The following is a 21,221-nucleotide window of genomic DNA, read 5'->3' on the forward strand; positions in this document are numbered from 1 at the left end:
GACGCAACCGGTTTACAAATGTTTCGTGTTAGGCTATAAAAATTGATTTTATCAAACAAAACGAACATTCACTGTGTTATTAGGACACTTGGCATTGCCAGCAGAGGAAGATCTTCAATGGTAAGCAATTTATTGTATTGTTATTTCTGACTTTCGTGACGCTAATTCTTGGTTGGAAAATGCTAGTAATACTTGTGTGTGTGGGGCAGGAATTGTGAAAAACTGAGTTGTTTGGCTAAGGTGTATGTAAACTTCCGACTTCAACTGTATCAACTGTAACAAGCGGTTACTTATGATATCCAGCCAATCTCAACTGATTGGATATCGATGTCTAATTCAATAACTAAGAGGTAGAATTGCCAGATTTAGCTTTTTCAAATTGACATTTTAAATAATATCCAAATTGATTGGTTTATACAAATGAGACAATATAAACTTTTCCACATTAACCTTGATACAGCTACGCTTTCAGGTTAATTAAAGTTTAAATTCCAAAATAGCTTATACAGGTTTGATTTATCATTAACATTGAACATTTATATTTTATTTCTGCGTTTTGTGTAGCGCCTGCAGGGTTGAAATATTATTTCTATCTTTGTTTACTGTTGTGCTATCATCAGATAATAACTTCTTATGCTTTCAGCGAAAATTCTTTTTGAAATCTGACATGTTGGCTGGATTCACAACGAATGTAGCTTTAATTTGGTATCTTACATGTGTGATTTAATGAAAGTTTGAATTTTATAGTATTTTATTTGAATCTGGCGCTCTGCATTTTCCCTGGCAATTGGCCAAGTGGGACATTTGCATCCCCCCTATCCCAGAGAGGTTATTAAGGGGACTTCATACGGTTGTTCCACCTCACTTCCATCAGCTAGGACTTCACCATCCTCTTGGAGTATCCTCCCAGAAGACTCAGGAAGGCCTGCTACCCAGTGGACAGTCCTGGCGTCACTCCCATCCATTTGGCTGGACTCTGCAGACATCTCAGAGATCACGTCACCACTCAATAGAGATCCGTGACCCTCTGGTTCCTCCGACGAAGGCAAAGGCAGAAAGTTGACTGGCGTAATCAGGTTCCTATGCACGGTTTTGATGCGTCCAGTAGTAGGGTGTTGGATACGATATGTGTTCAGTGAGCTGTTCTTCACAACCACTATGTACACCACACTCTTCCAGAGATCAGCCAGTTTCTTCTTGCCCCTCTCCCCTTTGTTAGCAAGTAGAACTCTGTCTCCCTTCTGCACCGAGTGACCCTTAGACCGTCTGTTGTAGACCTCGGCTTGTCTCTTTTGTTGATTACTGGCATGCTGCTGGGCCAGTGTCATGGCCTCTCTCAGATCCTCCCCCAGAGACTGAACATACTTATCCACATCTACTGTGTCCCCATCCAACAGCACACTTTCAAACATAACATCTACCGGCAACCTAGGGGTGCGTCCGAACATCAAGAAGAAGGGTGGAAACCCAGTAGTCGCGTGAACAGTGCAGTTATAGGAGAATGTCAATGTGTTCAACATCTGAGGCCATTTAGCCTTGGACCTAGCTGGCAGAGCTCTAATCATCCCACCCAGTGTGCGATTCAGACGTTCTGCTTGACAGTTACCCATGGGAAGATAAGGTGTGGTGTGGCACATTTCAACACCAGATAACTGAAGCAATTCTGCATTAATTTAACTCTTAAAGTTAGCACCCCTGTCAGAATGGATACAGTCAGCGAAGCCATAAATGCAGAAGAAATTATTCCAGAGAACACGAGCAACAGTCTTAGCAGACTGGTTTGGACATGGATACGCACAGGCCAGCTTAGTAAAGTGATCAGTCACTACTAACACATCAATAGACTTATTGTTTGAGTCTTCTGCAGTCCAGAAATCAATACACACAAGTTCTAAAGGTGCCGTTGTCACAATGGAGACAAGTGGAGCTCTTGCTTCAGGCTCAGGTGCTTTACTCAACACACATCTCTCACAGTGGGCCACGTATTCCTTGACATCCTTCTCCATAGATTCCCAGTAAAACGCTGTCTCGTAAGCCACAATGTGCGCTGCTGACCCTGATGACCAGCATCATCATGAACTCCCTTCAACACAACGCCTCTCAAAGACACAGGTACGACATACTGGAATATTTTCTTCTTACTCACTTGGTGTTTTGAGACACGATACAGAATCCCTAACTGCGTGGTGAGTTTTCCCCACTGTGTTAAAGGATAAACTGTTTCTTTAGCTTCAAAGACTTGCTCTCTCCTAGATGGGCTCCGGCCTCTATCGACAAAGAACATGACTCTGCTGATGATAGGATCCAGTGACTGGTTATCATAGAGCTCCTTGTGTGTAAGGACAGGTAAAGGGCTCTGACCCATGGACATCAACTTCTCAAGGTGCTCCACATGTGAAACTACCCTCACTGTGACACCATCATCCCATCGGCGATGGGCATGGAGGACAGCAGACACCTCTTCACAGGAAACCAACCCACTGACACCGTCTCCAGCTCTACTCAACTCACTCCGAGGAGCCATAGGCGTTCTACAGCCAGCCTCTGGGTGCTCACAGGAGAGACGGAACATGTCTTGTACATCATCCACTCGAAGACCTCTGGCTTCCTCCAGCAGGACATCATATGGAATTCTTGTCAGTCGGTGCAGAGCTTTGGAGTAGACAAATGGCTCTCTGCTCAAAGCATCAGCAACGAGATTCTTGGGCCCTAGTATGTACTGGATATCAAAATCAAAAGGTGCCAGCTTTGCAACCCATCTCTGCTCGCATGCATCACATCTCGGCTTTGTAAGAATATATTTGAGTGGATTGTTGTCGGTCCACACAGTAAACTTATGCGCTCGCAGCCAATGGCTGAACTTATCATGAATGGCCCATTTCATGGCTAGAAATTCCAGCCGGTGAGCAGGATACTTGGATTGTGCATGATTAAGAGATTTACTAGCAAATGCTATTGGCCTGGCTATGGCCTTCCCATCTTGCACTTGGGATAGTACAGCTCCCAAACCACTAGTAGATGCATCAACAGAAAGTAAAAATGGCTGAGAAAAATCTGGATGAGCCAGCAGTGCCTGGTCAACTAGTGCAGCTTTCAAAAGCTCAAAAGCAAGTTGACATTCGGCAGTCCAGTCTGCAGCAGTAAGTCTGCGAGAGGGACCAGGCCTCTTTCTGCCCTTGCCTCTCCTAGGCTTCTTCTGACCTGTAGTCAGCTGAAACAATGGCCTAGCAACCATGGAACAATTCTCAATGTAGTGTTGATAGTATACTACCATACCAAGGAAAGAATGGATTTTGCTAGGAGATGGAGTGACACTATCAGCTTCCATCACCCCACTCTCAGTCACATTTAAAATGGTTTGAACCTTAGATTCTCCTATCTCTGAACCAATCTGCTTAATAAGGTCACTAAACTGACTCGGGGGTGTCACATTGTTACTGAGGACTGGGGATGACGGTACATCAAAAGACAGAAGTGGGATACCCTGATCAGGTGGAGTAAACAGCCTACCCCTCCCAGTGCTTGTAAACTCAGGACTAGTAAACACTCTACTCCCAGGAGCTGACTGTACAAATTGTGTAAATGCAAGGACACCCCTCCCTCTACCCACACTAAAATCCCCAGCATAACTCACTTATGGACTTGAGTCTTCCATGGCTCAATAGAGCACGAAAATACAATGTAATATACTGCATACAAAAAAAATGCAATAAACAAATTCCTTCAAAACAAGCAAATAAACACAAATACCCTTATCTAGTGAATACGCTACATTCACCTTCACTATTTACAGTATAAATTCACTTATAGCAAACCATCAACAAATGGCCTTGCGCAGATCGCACATCTCATCCACATGCACAGCTCCAGTGGTCGGCTTGAGCTGACAGTCGGCAGGTCGCGGCACCAGTTTGTAGCGTGGTTCGTTTTGCGTTGTGTACTTTTAATTAGGACGCTGCCGCAACTGAAGGTCTGCTAGTGGAATTATTTTAATTTGCCCTGCACACGAAGAGACAACACACATTATGTTAACCCTTGGCGCAGTCCTAGCTCTCAGGCACCTTGCTAGCCGAAGGTCACGCAAAAGAGCGCCAAAAGGAAATAACAGGTGCTGCGTGCACACATTCAATGCACAGCAGCACACCATACAATACAAGTGAAATGATACAGAACATAATTCGGACAAAATAAAAGACATACCTGCACACAAAGAGACAACACACATTATGTTGGGGTGGCAGGGTAGCCTAGTGGTTAGAGCGTTGGACTAGTAACTGAAAGGTTGCAAGTTCATATCCCTGAGCTGACAAGGTACAAATCTGTAGTTCTGCCCCTGAACAGGCAGTTAACCCACTGTTCCTAGGCCGTCTTTGAAAATAAGAATTTGTTCTTAACTGACTTGCCTAGTTAAATAAAGGTAAAATAAAATGTTAACCCTTGGCACAGTCCTAGCTCTCAGGAACCTGCGCAGCACATGGACACTCACTCAAACACTGTCCCAAGTTAGCGAGCTTTGCGAAACTTGTTAACATAAATCTTTATATTATCCGCATTGTAACAAACGTATGGTAGCATAACCGTACATTGTGTAACATTATGACGGTTTTATATTAAACAATTCCGGAGCCAAGGACAACATACCTTGCTCGCCGAAGGTCAGGCATCAGAGAACCATTTGGGGGTTTGGAAATATAGATAACCAAACCAAAATATACAAAACTTTTACAATCACATGTATGTACAATATTGATATGAAAAAGTGTTTGTACACCAAAGAAAAACATTAGCTATGCAGCTGTAATTAAATTAAAAAAATACACTGAATTATTATTATTATCAAATTATTAACATCCCCTCTTGACCTGGCATATTTGAATTGGTCCTTGTGTGCAAACATCACACTGCTACACAGGTTGACCCCAGTCGCCAGTTGAACAGGGTTTTCTCCGACACATTGATTCGGAGGACTCATGGCTCTCGATCTCAGCCTTGTTTAACCACCATCAAGCTGTAGGCCTAAGAGCATATCCAGTTTAGTCTTTATATCATAATTTATGTGAGTGTGTGTGTGTATATATATATATATATATATATATATATACACTACTGTATCAATCAATAATTTATTAGTTCATGTCATCACACAAGTCATTTATGATGTGAAATGAAATTAAGCATTTCAGTTTTTTTTAAAGAGACCATTGAATAATTAACGTAAACAATAAAATAAGCCTAAACTGTTCCATTTCGGAAATTGCATTCACGAATGCATGCAACTGTTTAGTCTACTGCAATAAAGGATTTACAAAAAAAACAGACTCGGTGCGCTTAGAATTTATTTAGTGTTAGTTACATTGTTCCAAAAGGTCCAAAAATGTATTTTGTCATCTAACGGGATATGCGAAGCATACATGTGTCACGTAAAGAGAGCAAGCGTTGAGGGAATGTTTCCTTAAATTAGGGGATTTCGGTAACAACTTTTCAGTCAGAAATGTCTAATTATGTTGAATCAACAGCAACAAGGACAGCACTATACACACAAACCTCCGTTATGTGGTGGTCGCTGCAGCAGGGAGGAGAAAGAGACAACAGGTGCGAGTCACTTGCCATCTTTTTTCTTAACTCTTAAAGGATCGGACCCTTTTTTTCAATTTCTGCCTAAAATGACATACCCAAAGCTATAACTACCTGTAGCTCAGGACCTGAAGCAAGGATATGCATATTCTTGATACCATTTGAAAGGAAACACTTAAGTTTGTGGAAACGTGAAATTAATGTAGGAGAATTACACATTAGATCTGATAAAAGATAATAAAAAAAAAACATGCATTCACTTTTTTTTAAACTCTGAAATGCAAGAGAAAGGCCATGAATTTAGCCACCAGATGGTAGCAGTGTGTGTGCATAGTTTCTTGCGGATCCAGTGAAGCATTACATTACTGCACAACATTTTGAATCAAGTCTGCCCAAATGTGCCAAATTGGTCAATTGATATATTTTTAAGTACATAACTATAGAGAACATCGGAAAAAAATCTATATATATATATATATATATATATATATATATATATATATATCCGGGCAGGATGGGGCCAGAAAAAGCAGGGGTTCAAACTGTAAAACCCAGTTCGTACATTTAAATATAAAAATGGATAACAAATCAGAGCAAGATTACTGAATGTAAATACATGACTTACCTTCAGAGGTGAATGTCTCAAACCAGTTGCCGTGATAAGTATTTTGTTGTTGCATAGAATTTTTTCACTGTAATAGCTACTGTAAATTGGACAGTGCAGTTAGATTAACAAGAATGTAAGCTTTCTGCCATATAAGACATGTCTACGTCCTGGAAAGTTGGCTGTTACTTACATCATTCTAGTCACATTAGCAGCAACCGTCCTGATATAGGGACACCGAACCTGTAGAGCAGTAGTTCCCAAACTTTTTACACTCCCGTACACCTTCAAACATTCAACCTCCAGCTGCGTACCCCCTCTAGCACCACGGTCAGCACACTCTCAAATGTTTTTTGCCATCATTGTGAGCATGCCACACACACACACAATATACGATACATTTATTAAACATAAGAATGAGTGTGAGTTGTCACAACCCGGCATGTGGGAAGTGACAAAGAGCTCTTGTAGGACCAGGTCACATATAATAACAATTTTGCTCTTTATCAGGGATGCAAAATGGTGAGGGCCCAAAAAGGTGACACTTTTTTTTTTACACTGAAACATGCAGAAAATGTTTAACTAATTAAACAACAAAGAATATTATCTACATGATCAGTCTCTGTGTGTAAAATAAAGTGGTTAACGTGAACCTAACTCACAGCTAAAAAATGTAAAGAAAGCAATCCAATGTTATTTGTTGCCTAGACTTCAAATGACACTCAAGTCTTGGGAAAAACAATACACTAATATTGCAGCCTTTTATAATATAATACTTTGACCACACACACATCTAAATATTGCACTTGGGAAGAAAAAAAAAACCATCTTAAAGTAGAAATAGAATGAAACAGGCATTCTATTTTTGCTCTATTAAAGTGGCCACTATAGTAGACTCGATCAAGTGCACGTGTACAAAAATTACGTTCACTGAGTAAAAAAATGTAATAATCCCCCCTCACAAACATTACTGTCATATTCAACAAAAGCAAAATCTTTGGGCTACACTGCACATTATTACATTGTACATTTTCTGCCTGTAGACATCTGCTCTACAAAGTGAGGAGGGAAAGTGTGTGTTGTTCCTTTAACCTCTAGTGGCATCCAGCTTAAGCCAGGCCCAGCTGTTTATTAACAAGCAACGCCTCATTTTCACCTAATTCTCTCATTCTAAAAATTAACAACATACTATGGAGGAAAAACATTAGTTCATTAGCTAGTTAACAATTCAGATTGCCATGGTCCAGTAAGCAACTAGCGTGTTATAACTTGAGGAAATTTAGCTCATCTGATGTTGTAACGAGCTGTCTGACTTTATTAGCCAGCTCATTTTCACACCAGAAATTATCAAATAATTTAGTTTAAGTAGGCTAATATATCTCAACATTTCTCTGGCTAGATAATGGAGAATTCGATCCAGCTAGCAAGATACTTAACAATGCTAACAATACTTGACCCACCACACTTTCTACCTCACCTCAAGCTTTCCAAATGTCAGTTGTTTTTCAGTTACAGCTCATGAAGTACGCTTCATCTCCCCCGTCTCCATGGTCAGGCTTCTCACCTACCTCTTCATTATCATTCAGGGGATGCGCTGTTGTAAGTTAACTGGTAAACTGCCTTTAAACTCTTCGCTGTCTTTCCAGAGGTCAGCATCCCGGAATCGCCTCTTCACTGTTGACGTTGAGACTGGTGTTTTGCGGGGACTATTTAATGAAGCTGCCAGTCGAGGACTTGTGAGGCATCTGTTTCTCAAACTAGACACTCTAATGTACTTGTCTTCTTGCTCAGTTGTGCACCTCGCACTCCTCTTTCTATTCTTGTTAGAGCCAGTTTGCGCTGTTCTGTGAAGGGAGTAGTACACAGCGTTGTACCAGATCTTCAGTTTCTTGGCAATTTCTCACATGGAATAGCCTTAATTTCTCAGAACAAGAACAGAGTGACGAGTTTCAGAAGAAAGATCTTTGTTTCTGGCCATTTTGAGCCTGTAATCAAACACACAAATGCTGATGCTCCAGATACTCAACTAGTCTAAGGAAGGCCAGTTTTATTGCTTCTTGAATTAGAACAACATTTTTCAGGTGTGCTAACATAATTGTAAAAGGGTTTTCTACTTATCAATATGCCTTGTAAAATGATAAACTTGGATTAACTAACACAACGTGCCTTTGGCACAAAGGAGTGATGGTTGCTGATAATGGGCCTCTGTACACCTGTGTAGATATTCCATAAATATAAAAAGCAGTTTCCAGCTACAATAGACATTTACAACATTAACAATGTCTACACTAATTCCGATCAATTTGATGTTATTTTAATAAACAAAAAATGTGCTTTGCTTCTAAGCAAGGACATTTAAGTGACCCCAAACTTTTGAATGGTAGTGTATACCAGGAGATGTGCCAGGCCCGCCACGTCTGTTGACTCATCCAGCTGGTTTGAGAATTGAGTACGCCTACGAGGCTGAGCTGGCCAGCACTTCTTTTTCTCAGGGAGTCCATTTATACACCTCCCCTGCTTTTAACTTACTATTTATAAATCAGCCATTGCTTTAAAACCATCCTAGCTCCGTAAAGGTTCCATCATAAGACTTCAAACTCACTATTAAAGGGAAACTCCAGTCTCACTTGAATAACATCTAGCCTAGTTTAAATCTGGTGTTTCTAAGGTCAGTTCTCTGAACAGGAAATAAGGCCTAAACTGGCTAGCCCTTCCCTGAATAATACCTCAGAGGATATAGATTGCACAAGTTTCTGACCTTCATCACATCGCTCTAAGCCAGACAGAGGGTGTTAGATGTTCAGGGTTGGCTCAGTGCCATTGTCACCCATGACAGTATGTAGCATTTGGCAGCGTCAATTAGCCTGGTCCTCAGATGACCAGACAGATTTTTTGCGAAATAACTGAGTTCTAAGACTTATTTGCAAATAATGATCAACATAACATTAATGTGTAGGACATTTACTGTATTACATAGAAGAATATCAGGTATATTTTGCTCCAGAGAAGTAGCTCATTGTTCCCTCGTTGGTGCAGACGCTAGCCTAGCATCTAACTAAAGTTAGCTAGATTTCAAGCTAGCCAGGTTTCCTTAGCAGCTTGAGGAGTAAGAGTAGCATACGTTACTTCCATGACTAAAGCTGGTGGGAGTACCGTTAAGGGCAGTGGTGTCTCGCTATCACAGGTGAAGGTTATTTTGTTGAGTTGTTACGAGAAATACACTACATGACCAAAAGTACATAGACACACACTTGGCAAACATCTCATTCCAAAATCATGGGCATTAATATGGAGTTGGTCCCCCCTTTGCTGCTGTAACTGCCTCCACTCTTCTGGGGTGGCTTTCCACTAGATGTTGGAACATTGCTGCGGGGACTTGCTTCCATTCAGACACAATAGCATTAGGGAGGTCGGGCACTGATATCAGGCGATTAGGCCTGGCTCGCAGTTGATGTTCCAATTCATCCCAATGATGTTTGATGGGGTTGAGGTCAGGGCTCTGCGCAGGCCAGTCAAGTTCTTCCAAACCGATCTCGACAAACCATTTCTGTATGGACCTGGCTTTGTGACTGGGGTGAAACAGAAAAGGGCCTTCCCCAAACTGTTGCCACAAAGTTGGAAGCACAGTATTGTCTAGAATGTCATTGTATGCTGTAGCGTTAAGATTTCCCTTCACTGGAACTAAGGGGCCTAGCCCGAACCATGAAAAACAGCCCAGACCATTATTCCTCCCTCACCAAACTTTACAGTTGGCATTACAGTTGGCATTGGGACAGGAAACATTTTCCTGGCATCTTCCCGAACTCGGTAGAGTGTTGCAGCAGAGGACAGACAATTATTACATACTACAGCACTCGGCGAACCCATTCTGTGAGCTTGTGTGGCCTACAACTTAGCGGCTGAGCAGTTGTTGCTCCTAGAAGTTTCCACTTCACAATAACAGCACTTACAGTTGAGCAGGGCAGCTCTAGTAGGGCAGACATTTTACAAAATGACTTGTTGGAAAGGTGGCATCCTATGATGGTGCCACATTGAAAGTCACTGAGCTCTTCAGTAAGGCCATTCTACTGCCAATGCTTGTCTATGGAGATTGCATGGCTATCTGCTCGATTTAACACACCTTTCAGCAAAAGGTGTGGCTGAAATAGCCGAACCCACTAATTTTAAGGGGTGTCCAGATACTTGCGTGCGTGTATATTGCCTCTGCCATTAGCTATCTTGATGCAGTGACATTTTTCTAAACATTTTTAAGCTGGGGAAGTCCCAGTCCCTATGTAAACAGACATTGATTTCACATAGGCCTAACTAACGAAAAGGCTATACTTTGAAGTGTGGTCCGCTGTCAAAGTAGCCAACTTGGCTGCCGAGTCACCACAGTGGTACCAACGTTTTTATAAGTAGCCCAAGATAGACCAGAGCCTGTAGTTTCCAATGAGAGTAAATTAATTCTAGTGGGCAGAATAAACAAGGTGGGCAGAGCCAAGCACGAGCTAGTAAGATCCTATTGGCACGTTCTAGCATTTATTTGCATATTTCTATTAGGGAACACCTACTCTGAAGTGCCTTGTGCAGCAACTCAATTCGCCCTTGCACTCCTAAACAGCGAAATGTATAGAACTTTAGCAAGGGTAATGTCTACAAAACGCAGTCCACTCTGTTACAGATTATAGTTTAGAGAACAGAAAACTGTATGGAGATCAAATGTTTCATAAATGAGAAAATGTGCAGAATGTCAGCCAAAATCCATCTCGCTCAATCTTCTCCCACTGCAGGCCACTGTGATTCCTCGCATCACCATATTCAGTTGTAAGCGAAAACGCAAACCGGATGCTTTAGATTTTAACATCCGGTGAAATATCTGGTTCATTGTTCCATCTGCGGTGGTAACACAGAAGAACGATTTAAAGTTTTTGGGGGTGCTACCGGCGTTAGCTAGCTAGTAAGGTTAGCTTGATGTGCTTGACTAGCTAACGTAAACAATATGTTTAACTATGAAGTTGTAAACCATGTGTCAAATAACATGCCAAATATTTAACTACATAAAGTTAGCTATGTGTCTAGCTAAAATGATGTGATGGCTAGCTAACGTTAGATAGTGGACTCTTTGCTATGGAAAATGGCTGGCTAACAGTTAACTAGCCAGCTGTCAACGACGAGGCCTTCACAAAGGACAGTAAAATAAAGTTGACCCAGCGATTTTACAAATCAACATTTACCATGAGAGAAGTTCCCCTTCTCATTTTTACAATGACGGCTACCACAGCGGTATCCGTCATCGCCCCCGAAATATTCCACTAATGTGTAGGACCTACCCGCTGACATATCCGACAATAGATTTGCAGAAAACCACCTGCCGTTTTTAGGAGCGACAGAGCGAGCTGAGCGTGAACACCATAGAAGACCGAAATGATTACAAAGATGGAAAAGGCCTATTGCACCCGTCTCCTAAAGTGGGAATGCACCTTAGGACTATAATAAACATATTACAGTATGGATCAATTAGAGTACTCGGTCTCTACTTTTGTTTGATGTTCTAAATCAATAGATTCCCGAGATTCAAGTTCAATTATTCAATTTTCAAGAGGAAGAACCCATAGTGGTTTATTGTATATGTACAGTAACAGAAATATGTAAATGCAGTATATGAGGATATTCCAAGACGGAACCTGAAAACTGTTTACTTGAACAAAGATTATTATACATCAGAGCCCATCATTCAGAATTATTTAAAAAAATATATGGCTGTGAGAGTAAAACAGGCAGGGATGTTTGTGAAGTCCAGTTTTCCAACTAACCTTTTTCAAACCTGTTTTGAGCAATGTTTTCCTCGGGACCAAACACCAAGTGTGCAACTCTATTGTCCGGACCTAGTAAATAGTCTAACTGTATTTGCATAATAATGGAATTCAATCTAAAGGGAGCATGAGGTTGACATGTGCTCAGTGTCATAGGGGCAGATAGAACAGTTTGTGCTGACGGGATAACTCACGTGATTTTAATAACAATGCTCTATCTTTTTTCTCTGACACATAAAAGGCTCTGGGATGAGGACAGGCCTGTCCTGTTGACCTCCACAGTCATGATGGGTAAGGTAAGCAGAACATATAATTTTCCAAAGAAAAAAACATTACAGACCGCCTTTTCAAGTCTATTGCCGTTCCATTTCAGATTTAGTCATGAGTTTTGTCTGAAATCATAATTGTAGTATGAGCACAGATTTTTTTTTGCCTGGTTCTAGATCTGATTGTGCTGTATAACCAACTCCTGTGGCCATTGTTTGGCATGACATCGACAGTGACAATAGGTGTTGGTGAGACGGCACATTCAGATCTGGGACCAAGGCTAGGAAAATAGGTGTTCTTCTATCCTTTGTGCCATTCTCAAATATATTTGCAGAGTCAATTTCATGTGTAAATCCAAACACAGGGGTGTTTTTCACCCAGAAAGAAGGTTCTAAGCTAGTTTGATTAAAATGTAGAGATGTGCTTCTGCCTGTATTCCCATTAACTTTAGAAGCTCTCTGTTCAGATCATCTTCTACGAGGGCAGGAATTTTGAGGGACGCCACTATGAGTGCAGTGGTGACTGCACTGACATGCACTCCCACTTCTCCCGATGTAACTCCATTCGAGTGGACAGTGGGTGCTGGATGGCCTATGAGAAGCCTAACTTTTCTGGGTACCAGTACATGCTGACAAGGGGGAAGTACGCTGACCACCATCGCTGGTCCGGCTTCAACGACTGCATCCGCTCCTGTCGCATAATCCCAGCTGTGAGAACAGCTATATCTTCACCGTCATGACACAACATAACACAAACAAATGCTCTTGAATCTGTTTTACCTTTGTAAACATTTATAACAGCTGGTATAAGTGTGACATGGTTATAGGCAATTGACTTGACACAAACCAATATTTAGGAATGTTTGTAGGAGGTATGCCTACAAAGTTTTTTTGCGAGCCCAACCCAACATTGCAGGAGATGTCTTTCAGGTGGAAGCTGTCAGATGTTCTCAGATTCAAGATTCCCATAAGCTTACATCAGCTGTCATGACTGTTTACAACAGCTGTTACTTAATGAATTATGACAATATTCTGTGTAGCTAGGGAGTTCATGTGAAGTTTCCCAAACTTTCCAAGCCTTCATACAACATTCAGGCCTAAAAGTCTGACATTGAAAAAACATTATTTCAGTTCTATGAAGTGAATCAATTTTCTCCTTGCACAGTACAATGGAAACTACAGGATGAAGATCTTTGAGAGATCAGACTTTGGGGGAAAGATGATGGAGCTGAGCGACGACTGCCCCAACCTGCAGGACCGCTTCCACCGGAGAGACATTTCCTCCTGCAATGTTATGGAGGGCTACTGGATCCTCCACAAGCACCCAAACTACAGGGGCCATCAGTACTTCCTGCGCCCTGGCGAGTACAACAAGCATAGTGACTGGGGCAGCATGAGCTCTACCATTGGCTCGGTGCGTCGCGTCACAGAGCTGAAGCAAAACAACCAATAAAGCGGTCTCTAGATCGCTCTGTCTAGCCAGACTAGATCTGTCTGACAGCCTGCAGAAGTCTATACATATGTAGAGGGGATGCCAACATGAGTCAATCTCAGAATATGGTTGATATCAGGGAATAAGGAGATTGTCCTTTAGTAATTAGACCACTTACTGAGAATATGGCTGGGCTGAAGAAAGCAAGCAGTGGATTGTAATCCTGGTGTAGATTTGTATACAAGAACATTTAAAGGGCTTTATGCAGACAGTCGTCAATTTATACATACCATTTCCTCACATTGAATAATAAACCAGTGGACTGAAGGGACAGTATATTTAATTGTGTCACTAATGCAGCATGCAGCAGCAAAGACAGTTGCAATTTCTTCCAAATGAGCCTGCTTAAATGTGTTTTTTAAAACATTATTCTGACCTATATTGAAACACGTGAACTTCATGTGTCTATGACAAAGTAACTTTGTTAACTTGTCAATGTAGCACTGTTTGGAATATAACAAAATCTTACCAGTTGATGTATGTGGTGACAATTCAATGTTTGTGTGTTGACGTTCACTACAAGTAAATCAAGTTTGAGCAAATCAGGTATCAATCACAATAATTATTCATATCAACAAAAAACAAAAATATTTCTCTCTCACTGTGATTGTGAAACAAATGTGATTGACAACATCAAGTACCTAACTGTACATCATATTTATTATTCAAAGAATCTGTGGCATGAGGAACCAAAGATAACAAACTTTCACTATGGACCTGTACTGACACCAAACATGTGACCATAAACATGAAAAACAGAAGGGGAAAAAAGTTTATATATACAAAAAAAAATTGTCAAATCAAATAGGGCCAGTAACCAATCATGATTACAAATTATTTTACCATAAACATTTGAGTGGAGGGGGAGGCACAAATTGCACAAAATGTCCAACCTCTGTGGTCACTATACAAAACATTCTGCCGAGACCTAGTGCAGGGGATTGTCAGACACACACGGTGAATGAATGGATATATACACTAAACAAAAATATAAAAACGGGCATGTAAAGTGTTGGTCCCCTGTTTCATGAGCTGAAATAAAAACTCCCAGAAATGTTCCATACACACAAAAAGCTTATTTCTCTCAAATTGTACACAAATTTGTTTACATCCCTGTTAGTGAGCGTTACACCCTTGACAATATAATCCATCCTCCTGACAGGTGAGGCATATGAAGAAGCTGATTAAACAGCACGATCATTACACAGGTGCACCTTGTCCTGTGGAAAATAAGGCCAACGCTAGAGGTCTCAAGTTGAGGGAATGTGCAATTGGCATGCTGACAGCAGGAATGTCCACCAGAGCTGTTGCCAGAGATTTGAATGTTAATTTCTCTACTATAAGCTGCCCCCAACATCGTTTTAGAACATTTGGAACTACGTACAACCGGCCTCACAACCGCACACCACGTGGAACCACACCAGCCTAGGACCTCCACATCCGGGATCGTCTGAGATCAGCCACCTGGACAGCTGATGAAACTGAGGAGTATTTGTCTGTACTAAAGCCCTTTTGTGGAGAATTTTTTTTTTCTTCTGATAGGCTGGGCCTTGCTCCCCAGTGGGTGGGCCTGTCTACCAAGTGGGTGGGGCTATGCCCTCCCAGGCCCATCCATGGCTGCACCCCATCCCAGTCATGTGAAATCCATAGATTGGGCCAAATAAATGTATTTCAATTGATTGATTTCCTTATATGAACTGTAATTCAGTAAAATCGTTGCGTTTAGATTTTTGTTGAGATAAATATGTGTATATGTGTACACACAGTACCAGTTAAAAGATTGGACATACCTACTCGTTGAAGGGATTTTCTTTATTTTTACTATTTTGTGAAGACATCAAAACTATCAAATAACACATGCACATGTAGTAACCAAAAAAAAGTGTTAAACAAATCAAAATATATTATAGTTTAGATTATTCAAGGTAGCCACCATTTGCCTTGATGACAGCTTTGCATACTCATGGCATTCTCTCAACCAGCTTCATGAGAAATGCTTTTCCAATAGTCTTGAATGAGTTCCCACATATGCTGAGCACTTGTTGGCTGCTATTCTTCACTCTGCAGTCCAACTACAGTCCCTGGTTCGAATCCAGGCTGCATCGCACCCGGTCGTGATTGGGAGCCCCATAGGGCGGCGAACAATTGGCCCCGCGTCGTCCGGGTTTGGCTGTGGTAGGCCGTCATTGTAAATATGAATTTGTTCTTAACTGACTTCCCTAGTTAAATATCTATATTTTTTAAATTATAATAAAAAGTACAATCATAAAAACCATCAAATGCTTTGAGGAAACTGGCTCATGAGTACTGCAACAGGAAAGGAAGATCCAGAGTTACCTCTGCTGGAGAGGATAAGTCCCTTCAAGTTACAAGCCTCAGAAATTGCAGCCCAAATACCAAATAAATGCTTCACAGAATTGAAGTAACAGACACCTCAACTGTTCAGAGGAGACTGCATGAATCAGGCCTTCATGGTTGAATTTCTGCAACGAAACACCTACTAAAAGGACACCAATAAGAAGAAGAGACTTGCTTGGGCCAAGAAACATGCAATGGACATTAGACCGGTGGAAATCTGTCCTTTGGTCTGATTAGTACAAATTAGGTTTTTGGTTCCAACCGCTGTGTCTCTTAGACCGCAGAGTGAAGGAAAAGCAGCCTTCAAGACTGTTGGAAAAGCATTCCTCATGAAGCTAGTTGAGAGAATGCCATGAGTATGCAAAGCTGTCATCAAGGCAAAGGGTGGCTAATTCGAAGAATCTAAAATATATTTAGATTAGTTAAACTTTTTTTTTTTTATTACTACATGATTCCATATATGTGTTAGTATTGAGGTCTTCCCAATTATTATACAATGTAGAAAATAGTAAAAAATAAAGAAAAGGTCTGTCCAAACTTTGGACTGGTACTGCCTGCATGTACAGTTGAAGTTGGAAGTTTACATAACCTAGTTTCAATGACTCCAACCTAAGTGTTTCAACCACTCCACAAATATCTTGTTAAAAAAACTATAGTTTTGGCAAGTCAGTTAGGACATCTACTATGTGCATAACAAACATTTTTCACTTATAATTCACTGTGTCACAATTCCAGTGGGTCAGAAGTTTACATACAGTAAGTTGACTGTGCCTTTAAACAGCTTGGAAAGTCCAGACAATTATGCCATGGCTTTAAAAGCTTCTAATAGGTTAATTTACATAATTTATGTCAATTTGAGGAGTACCTGTGGATGTATTTCAAGGTCTACCTTCAAACTCAGTGCCTCTTCGCTTGACATCATGGAAAAATCAAAAGAAGTCATGGTTCATCCTTGGGAGCAATTTCCAAATACCTGAAAGTACCACGTTCATCTGTACAAACAATAGTACGCAAGTGTAAACACCACGGAACCGTCATACCGCTCAGGAAAGAGACGCATTCTGTCTCCTAGAGATTAACGTACTTTGGTGCGAAAAGTGCAAATCAATCCCAGAACAGCAGCAAAGGACCTTGAAGGTGCTGGAGGAAACAGGTACAAAAGTATCCACAGTAAAATTAGTCCTATATCAACATAACCTGAAAGGCCGCTCAGCAAGGAAGAAGCCACTGCTCCAAACCGCCATAAAAAAGAAAGACTACGGTTTGCAACTGCACATGGGGACAAAGATTGTACTTTTTGGAGAAATGTCCTGGGGTCTGATGAAACAAAATTTCAACTGTTTGGCCATAATGACCATATGTTTGGAGGAAAAAGGGGGAGGCTTGCAAGCCGAAGAATACCATCCCAACCGTGAAGCACGGGGGTGGCAGCCTCATGTTGTGGGGGTGCTTTGCTGCAGGAGGGGCTGGTGAACTTCACCAATTTGATGGAATCACAGGGAATGGAAAATTATGTGGATATATCGAAGAAACATCTCAAGACATCAGTCAGGAAGTTAAAGTTAAAGGGTCTTCCAAATGGACAATGACCCCAAGCATACTTCCAAAGTTGTGGAAAAATGGCTTAAGGACAACAAATTCAAGGTATTGGAGTGGACATCACAAAGCCCTGACCTCAATCCCATATACAATTTGTGGGTAGAACTGAAACGGCGTGGATGAGCAAGGAGGCCTACAAACCTGACTCAGTTACATCAGCTCTGTCAGGAGGAATGGGCCAAAATTCACCCAATTTATTGTGGGTAGCTTGTGGAAGGGTAACCGAAACGTTTGACCCAAGTTAAACAATTTAAAGGCAATGCTACCAAATACTAATTGAGTGCATGTAAACTTCTGACCCACTGGGAATGTGAAAAAATTAATCCTACAATTATTCTGACATTTCAAATTCTTAAAATAAATTGGTGATCCTAACTGACCTAAGACAGGACTGTATGTCAGAAATTGTGAAAAACTGAGTTTAAATGTATTGGGCTAAGGTGTATGTAAACATCCGGCTTCAACTGTATGTATATCTTCACACACACGCTACATGACCAAAAGTAAGTGGACAACTGCTCGTTGAACATCTCATTCCAAAAGCATAGGCATTAATATGGAGTTGGTCCCCCCTTTGCTGCTGTAACTGCCTCCACTCTTCTGGCAAGGCTTTCCACTAGATGTTGGAACATTGCTGCAGGGATTTGCTTCAATTCAGCCACAATAGCATTAGGGAGGTCGGGCACTGATGTTGGGCAATTAGGCCTGGCTCCCAGTCTGCGGTCCAATTCATTCCAAAGGTGTTCGATGGGGTTCAGTTCAGGGCTCTGTGTAGGCCAGTCAAGTTCTTCCACACCGATCTCAACAAACCAATTATGTATAGACCTGGTTTTGAGCAAGGTGGCACTGCTGAAACAGAAAAGGACCTTCCCCAAACTGTTGCCACGAAGTTGGAAGCACAGTATCGTCTAGAACAGGGGGGTGGGGTGCGTAATCTGCCCCCCGGAACGTCATTCCAGCCCGCAAGACATAAAAATTCTCAAATTTCGTGGTATCCAATTGTTAGTTATAGTGTTGTCCCATCGCTGCAACTCAGGAGAGGCGAAGGTCGAGAGCCGTGCGTCCTCCGGAACACGACCCAGCCAAGCCGCACTGCTTCTTGACACAATGCCCGCTTTACCTGGAAGCCAGCTGCACCAATGTGTCGGAGGAAACACCGTACACCTAGCGACCGTGTCGCAAGAGCGCGATGGGACAGCAAAATCTCAGCCTGCCAAACCCCCTCCTAACCCAGACCACACTGGGCTAATTACCACGAACAGTGCTTGTGCAGACGTGCTTCAAGAGGCAGTTTGGAACTCAGCAGGGAATGTTGCAGGACAGAAGATTTTTACGTGTGAGGCCTACCACATCGCGGCTGAGCCGTTGTTGCTCCTAGAAGGTTCCACTTCACAATGACAGCACTTACATTGCTCTAGCAAGGCAGAACGTTGATGAATTTCCTTGTTGGAAAGGTGGCATCCTATGACGGTGCCACATTGAAGGTCACTGAGCTCTTCAGTAAGGCCATTCTACTGCCAATTCTGGGCTATGGAGATTGTATGGCTGTGTGCTCGATTTTATACACCTGTCAGCAACAGGTATGGCTGAAAAAGCTGAATCCACTCATTTGAACAGGCCTCCACATACTTTTGTATATATAGCGTACACACACACGTATACTTTGACCATTTTGCTTTCCTGTGCAACCGTTCACCACCTCTTCATTAATTTCCAGGTCATCTTAATGCTTTACACGCTCCGACACTGTAGCAGATACAAAACAGCCTCCTGCTGCTTTCATGTATGTGGTATCTGAAAGTGGTTTGTTGACCCCCACAGTCACATACAGATCCATATATAAGGTTGCAATTTAAGCCCTACTCATAAAAATGAACTTTAAGGTTTTCACTTCCCACTTTACATGACAGTTCCTGTATTGGAGCGTTCTGTGACTGACTGTGGTTCCTAGCTGGGGAATCTCTGAGGAACAGGGATGTTCTCATGAAGGTACTTCATACTGCCCGCCTCTGAGAATTCTGCCACTGTGTGCCCCTCACCCCGGAGGACCCACTTGGTGGTCAGCAGCCCCTCCAGACCCACTGGGCCCCTCGCATGGATCCGAGCTGTGCTGATGCCAACCTCCGCACCTGCAACACCACAATATGGATCAGGATGTGCTGGTCTAGACACTTTATAATAACTGTTTATCATGAATATGAATTAATAATCTAACAGATAAAATAAAAAACTGTACTCAACATGAATACACATTTATAAGCATAACAAACTAAGCATTACAATTCATAAGTATACAACATTTATACATTTTTAAAAAGCATTTATAACTAGATTTACTCACCAAGACCAAATCTGTATCCATCAGCAAAGCGAGAGCTAGCGTTCCAGAAAACACAGGCACTGTCCACCTGCTGCATGAACTGTTCAGCTGTATTCTCTATGCAGAAAAACATTACAATATATATTATTCTAGGAAGCAGTTAGTGCATTTTAAATAATTTGACATCAACAACACTTTTTTGGAATCCTATAGTGTAAACATAAATGTATTTTGTTGTAAATAAATGCATGGTAGGCCTATACACTAGGACAGGACAACATTGGAACGTTGACATGCAGTGCTACAGAACTCATTGAAAACTGTGTTTTTATTTTATTTTTATTTCACCTTTATTTAACCAGGTAGGCTAGTTGAGAACAAGTTCTCATTTGCAACTGCGACCTGGCCAAGATAAAGCATAGCAATTCGACACATTACACAAAAGTCTATATACAGTGTGCAAATGAGCTAAGATAAGGGAGTTAAGGCAATAAATAGGCCATGGTGGCGAAGTAATTACAATATAGCAATTAAAAACTGGAATGGTAGATGTGCAAAGGAGCAGGACAAATAAATAAATAAATAAGGTATGGGGATGAGGTAGGTAGATAGCCCATCTGTAAACAGCCCATCTATGTACAGGTGCAGTGATCTGTGAGCTGCTCTGACAGCTGGTGCTTAAAGCTAGTGAGGGAGATGACTCTCCAGCTTCAGAGATTTTTGCAATTCGTTCCAGTCATTGGCAGCAGAGAACTGGAAGGAGAGGCGACCAAAGGAGGAATTGGCTTTGGGGGTGACCAGTGAGATACAGTGGGGCAAAAAAGTATTTAGTCAGCCACCAATTGTGCAAGTTCTCCCACTTAAAAAGATGAGGCCTGTAATTTTCATCATAGGTACACTTCAACTATGACAGACAAAATGAGGGAAAAAAAATCCAGAAAATGACATTGTAGGATTTTTAATGAATTTATTTGCAAATTATGGTGGAAAATAAGTAACTTGCACAATTGGTGGCTGACTAAATACTTTTTTGCCCCACTGTATACCTGCTGGAGCACGTGCTACGAGTGGGTGCTGCTATGGTGACCAGTGAGCTGAGACAAGGCGGGGCTTTACCAGGCAGAGACTTGTAGATAACCTGTAGCCAGTGGGTTAGGCGACGAGGATGAAGCGAGGGCCAACCAACGAGAGCGTATAGGTCGCAATGGTGGGT

General features: G+C 41.6%; 2 protein-coding genes across 4 annotated transcripts in view; one reads left to right on the forward strand and one right to left on the reverse strand.

Annotated features, from left to right (window-relative positions):
* Positions 1-14,804, forward strand: LOC110491811 (gamma-crystallin S-1). 2 transcript variants are annotated; one of them, XM_090202548.1, is made up of 4 exons: positions 1-120; positions 12,215-12,269; positions 12,707-12,949; positions 13,405-14,804. In XM_090202548.1, exons 2-4 carry the CDS (start codon positions 12,258-12,260, stop codon positions 13,690-13,692), a joined length of 543 nt encoding a protein of 180 aa, XP_090058674.1. In that variant the 5' UTR covers positions 1-120; positions 12,215-12,257; the 3' UTR covers positions 13,693-14,804. The 2 variants fall into 2 exon arrangements, with proteins under 2 accessions (XP_090058674.1, XP_021421266.1); XM_021565591.3 differs by lacking the exon at positions 1-120 and having other exon boundaries at positions 12,058-12,269.
* Positions 13,995-21,221, reverse strand: part of LOC110491809 (delta-1-pyrroline-5-carboxylate synthase) — a 20,267-nt gene continuing 13,040 nt past the window's right edge. Inside the window, exons 17-18 of one of the 2 annotated variants that reach the window (XM_021565588.3) lie at positions 20,030-20,125; positions 13,995-19,817 (exon numbers count right to left, since the gene is read on the reverse strand). In XM_021565588.3, coding sequence (XP_021421263.1) covers positions 19,636-19,817; positions 20,030-20,125 — 278 coding nt within the window. In that variant the 3' untranslated portion in view covers positions 13,995-19,635. The remainder of the gene's footprint in view (positions 19,818-20,029; positions 20,126-21,221) is intronic. The other variant, XM_021565589.3, reaches the window with a different exon arrangement.

This window comes from Oncorhynchus mykiss, chromosome 16, assembly GCF_057628025.1.
Source record: "Oncorhynchus mykiss isolate SJ-2025 chromosome 16, ASM5762802v1, whole genome shotgun sequence".
In the NCBI taxonomy this organism is placed as follows: domain Eukaryota; kingdom Metazoa; phylum Chordata; class Actinopteri; order Salmoniformes; family Salmonidae; genus Oncorhynchus; species Oncorhynchus mykiss.

Coding starts and splice junctions, on each gene's coding strand:
- LOC110491811 (XM_021565591.3), top strand. CDS start 12,183: ATGCTCTATCTTTTTTCTCTGACACATAAAAGGCTCTGGGATGAGGAC. Junction 12,270..12,706: donor CCACAGTCATGATGGGTAAG/GTAAGCAGAACA, acceptor CTCTCTGTTCAG/ATCATCTTCTACGAGGGCAG. Junction 12,950..13,404: donor CCTGTCGCATAATCCCAGCT/GTGAGAACAGCT, acceptor CTCCTTGCACAG/TACAATGGAAACTACAGGAT.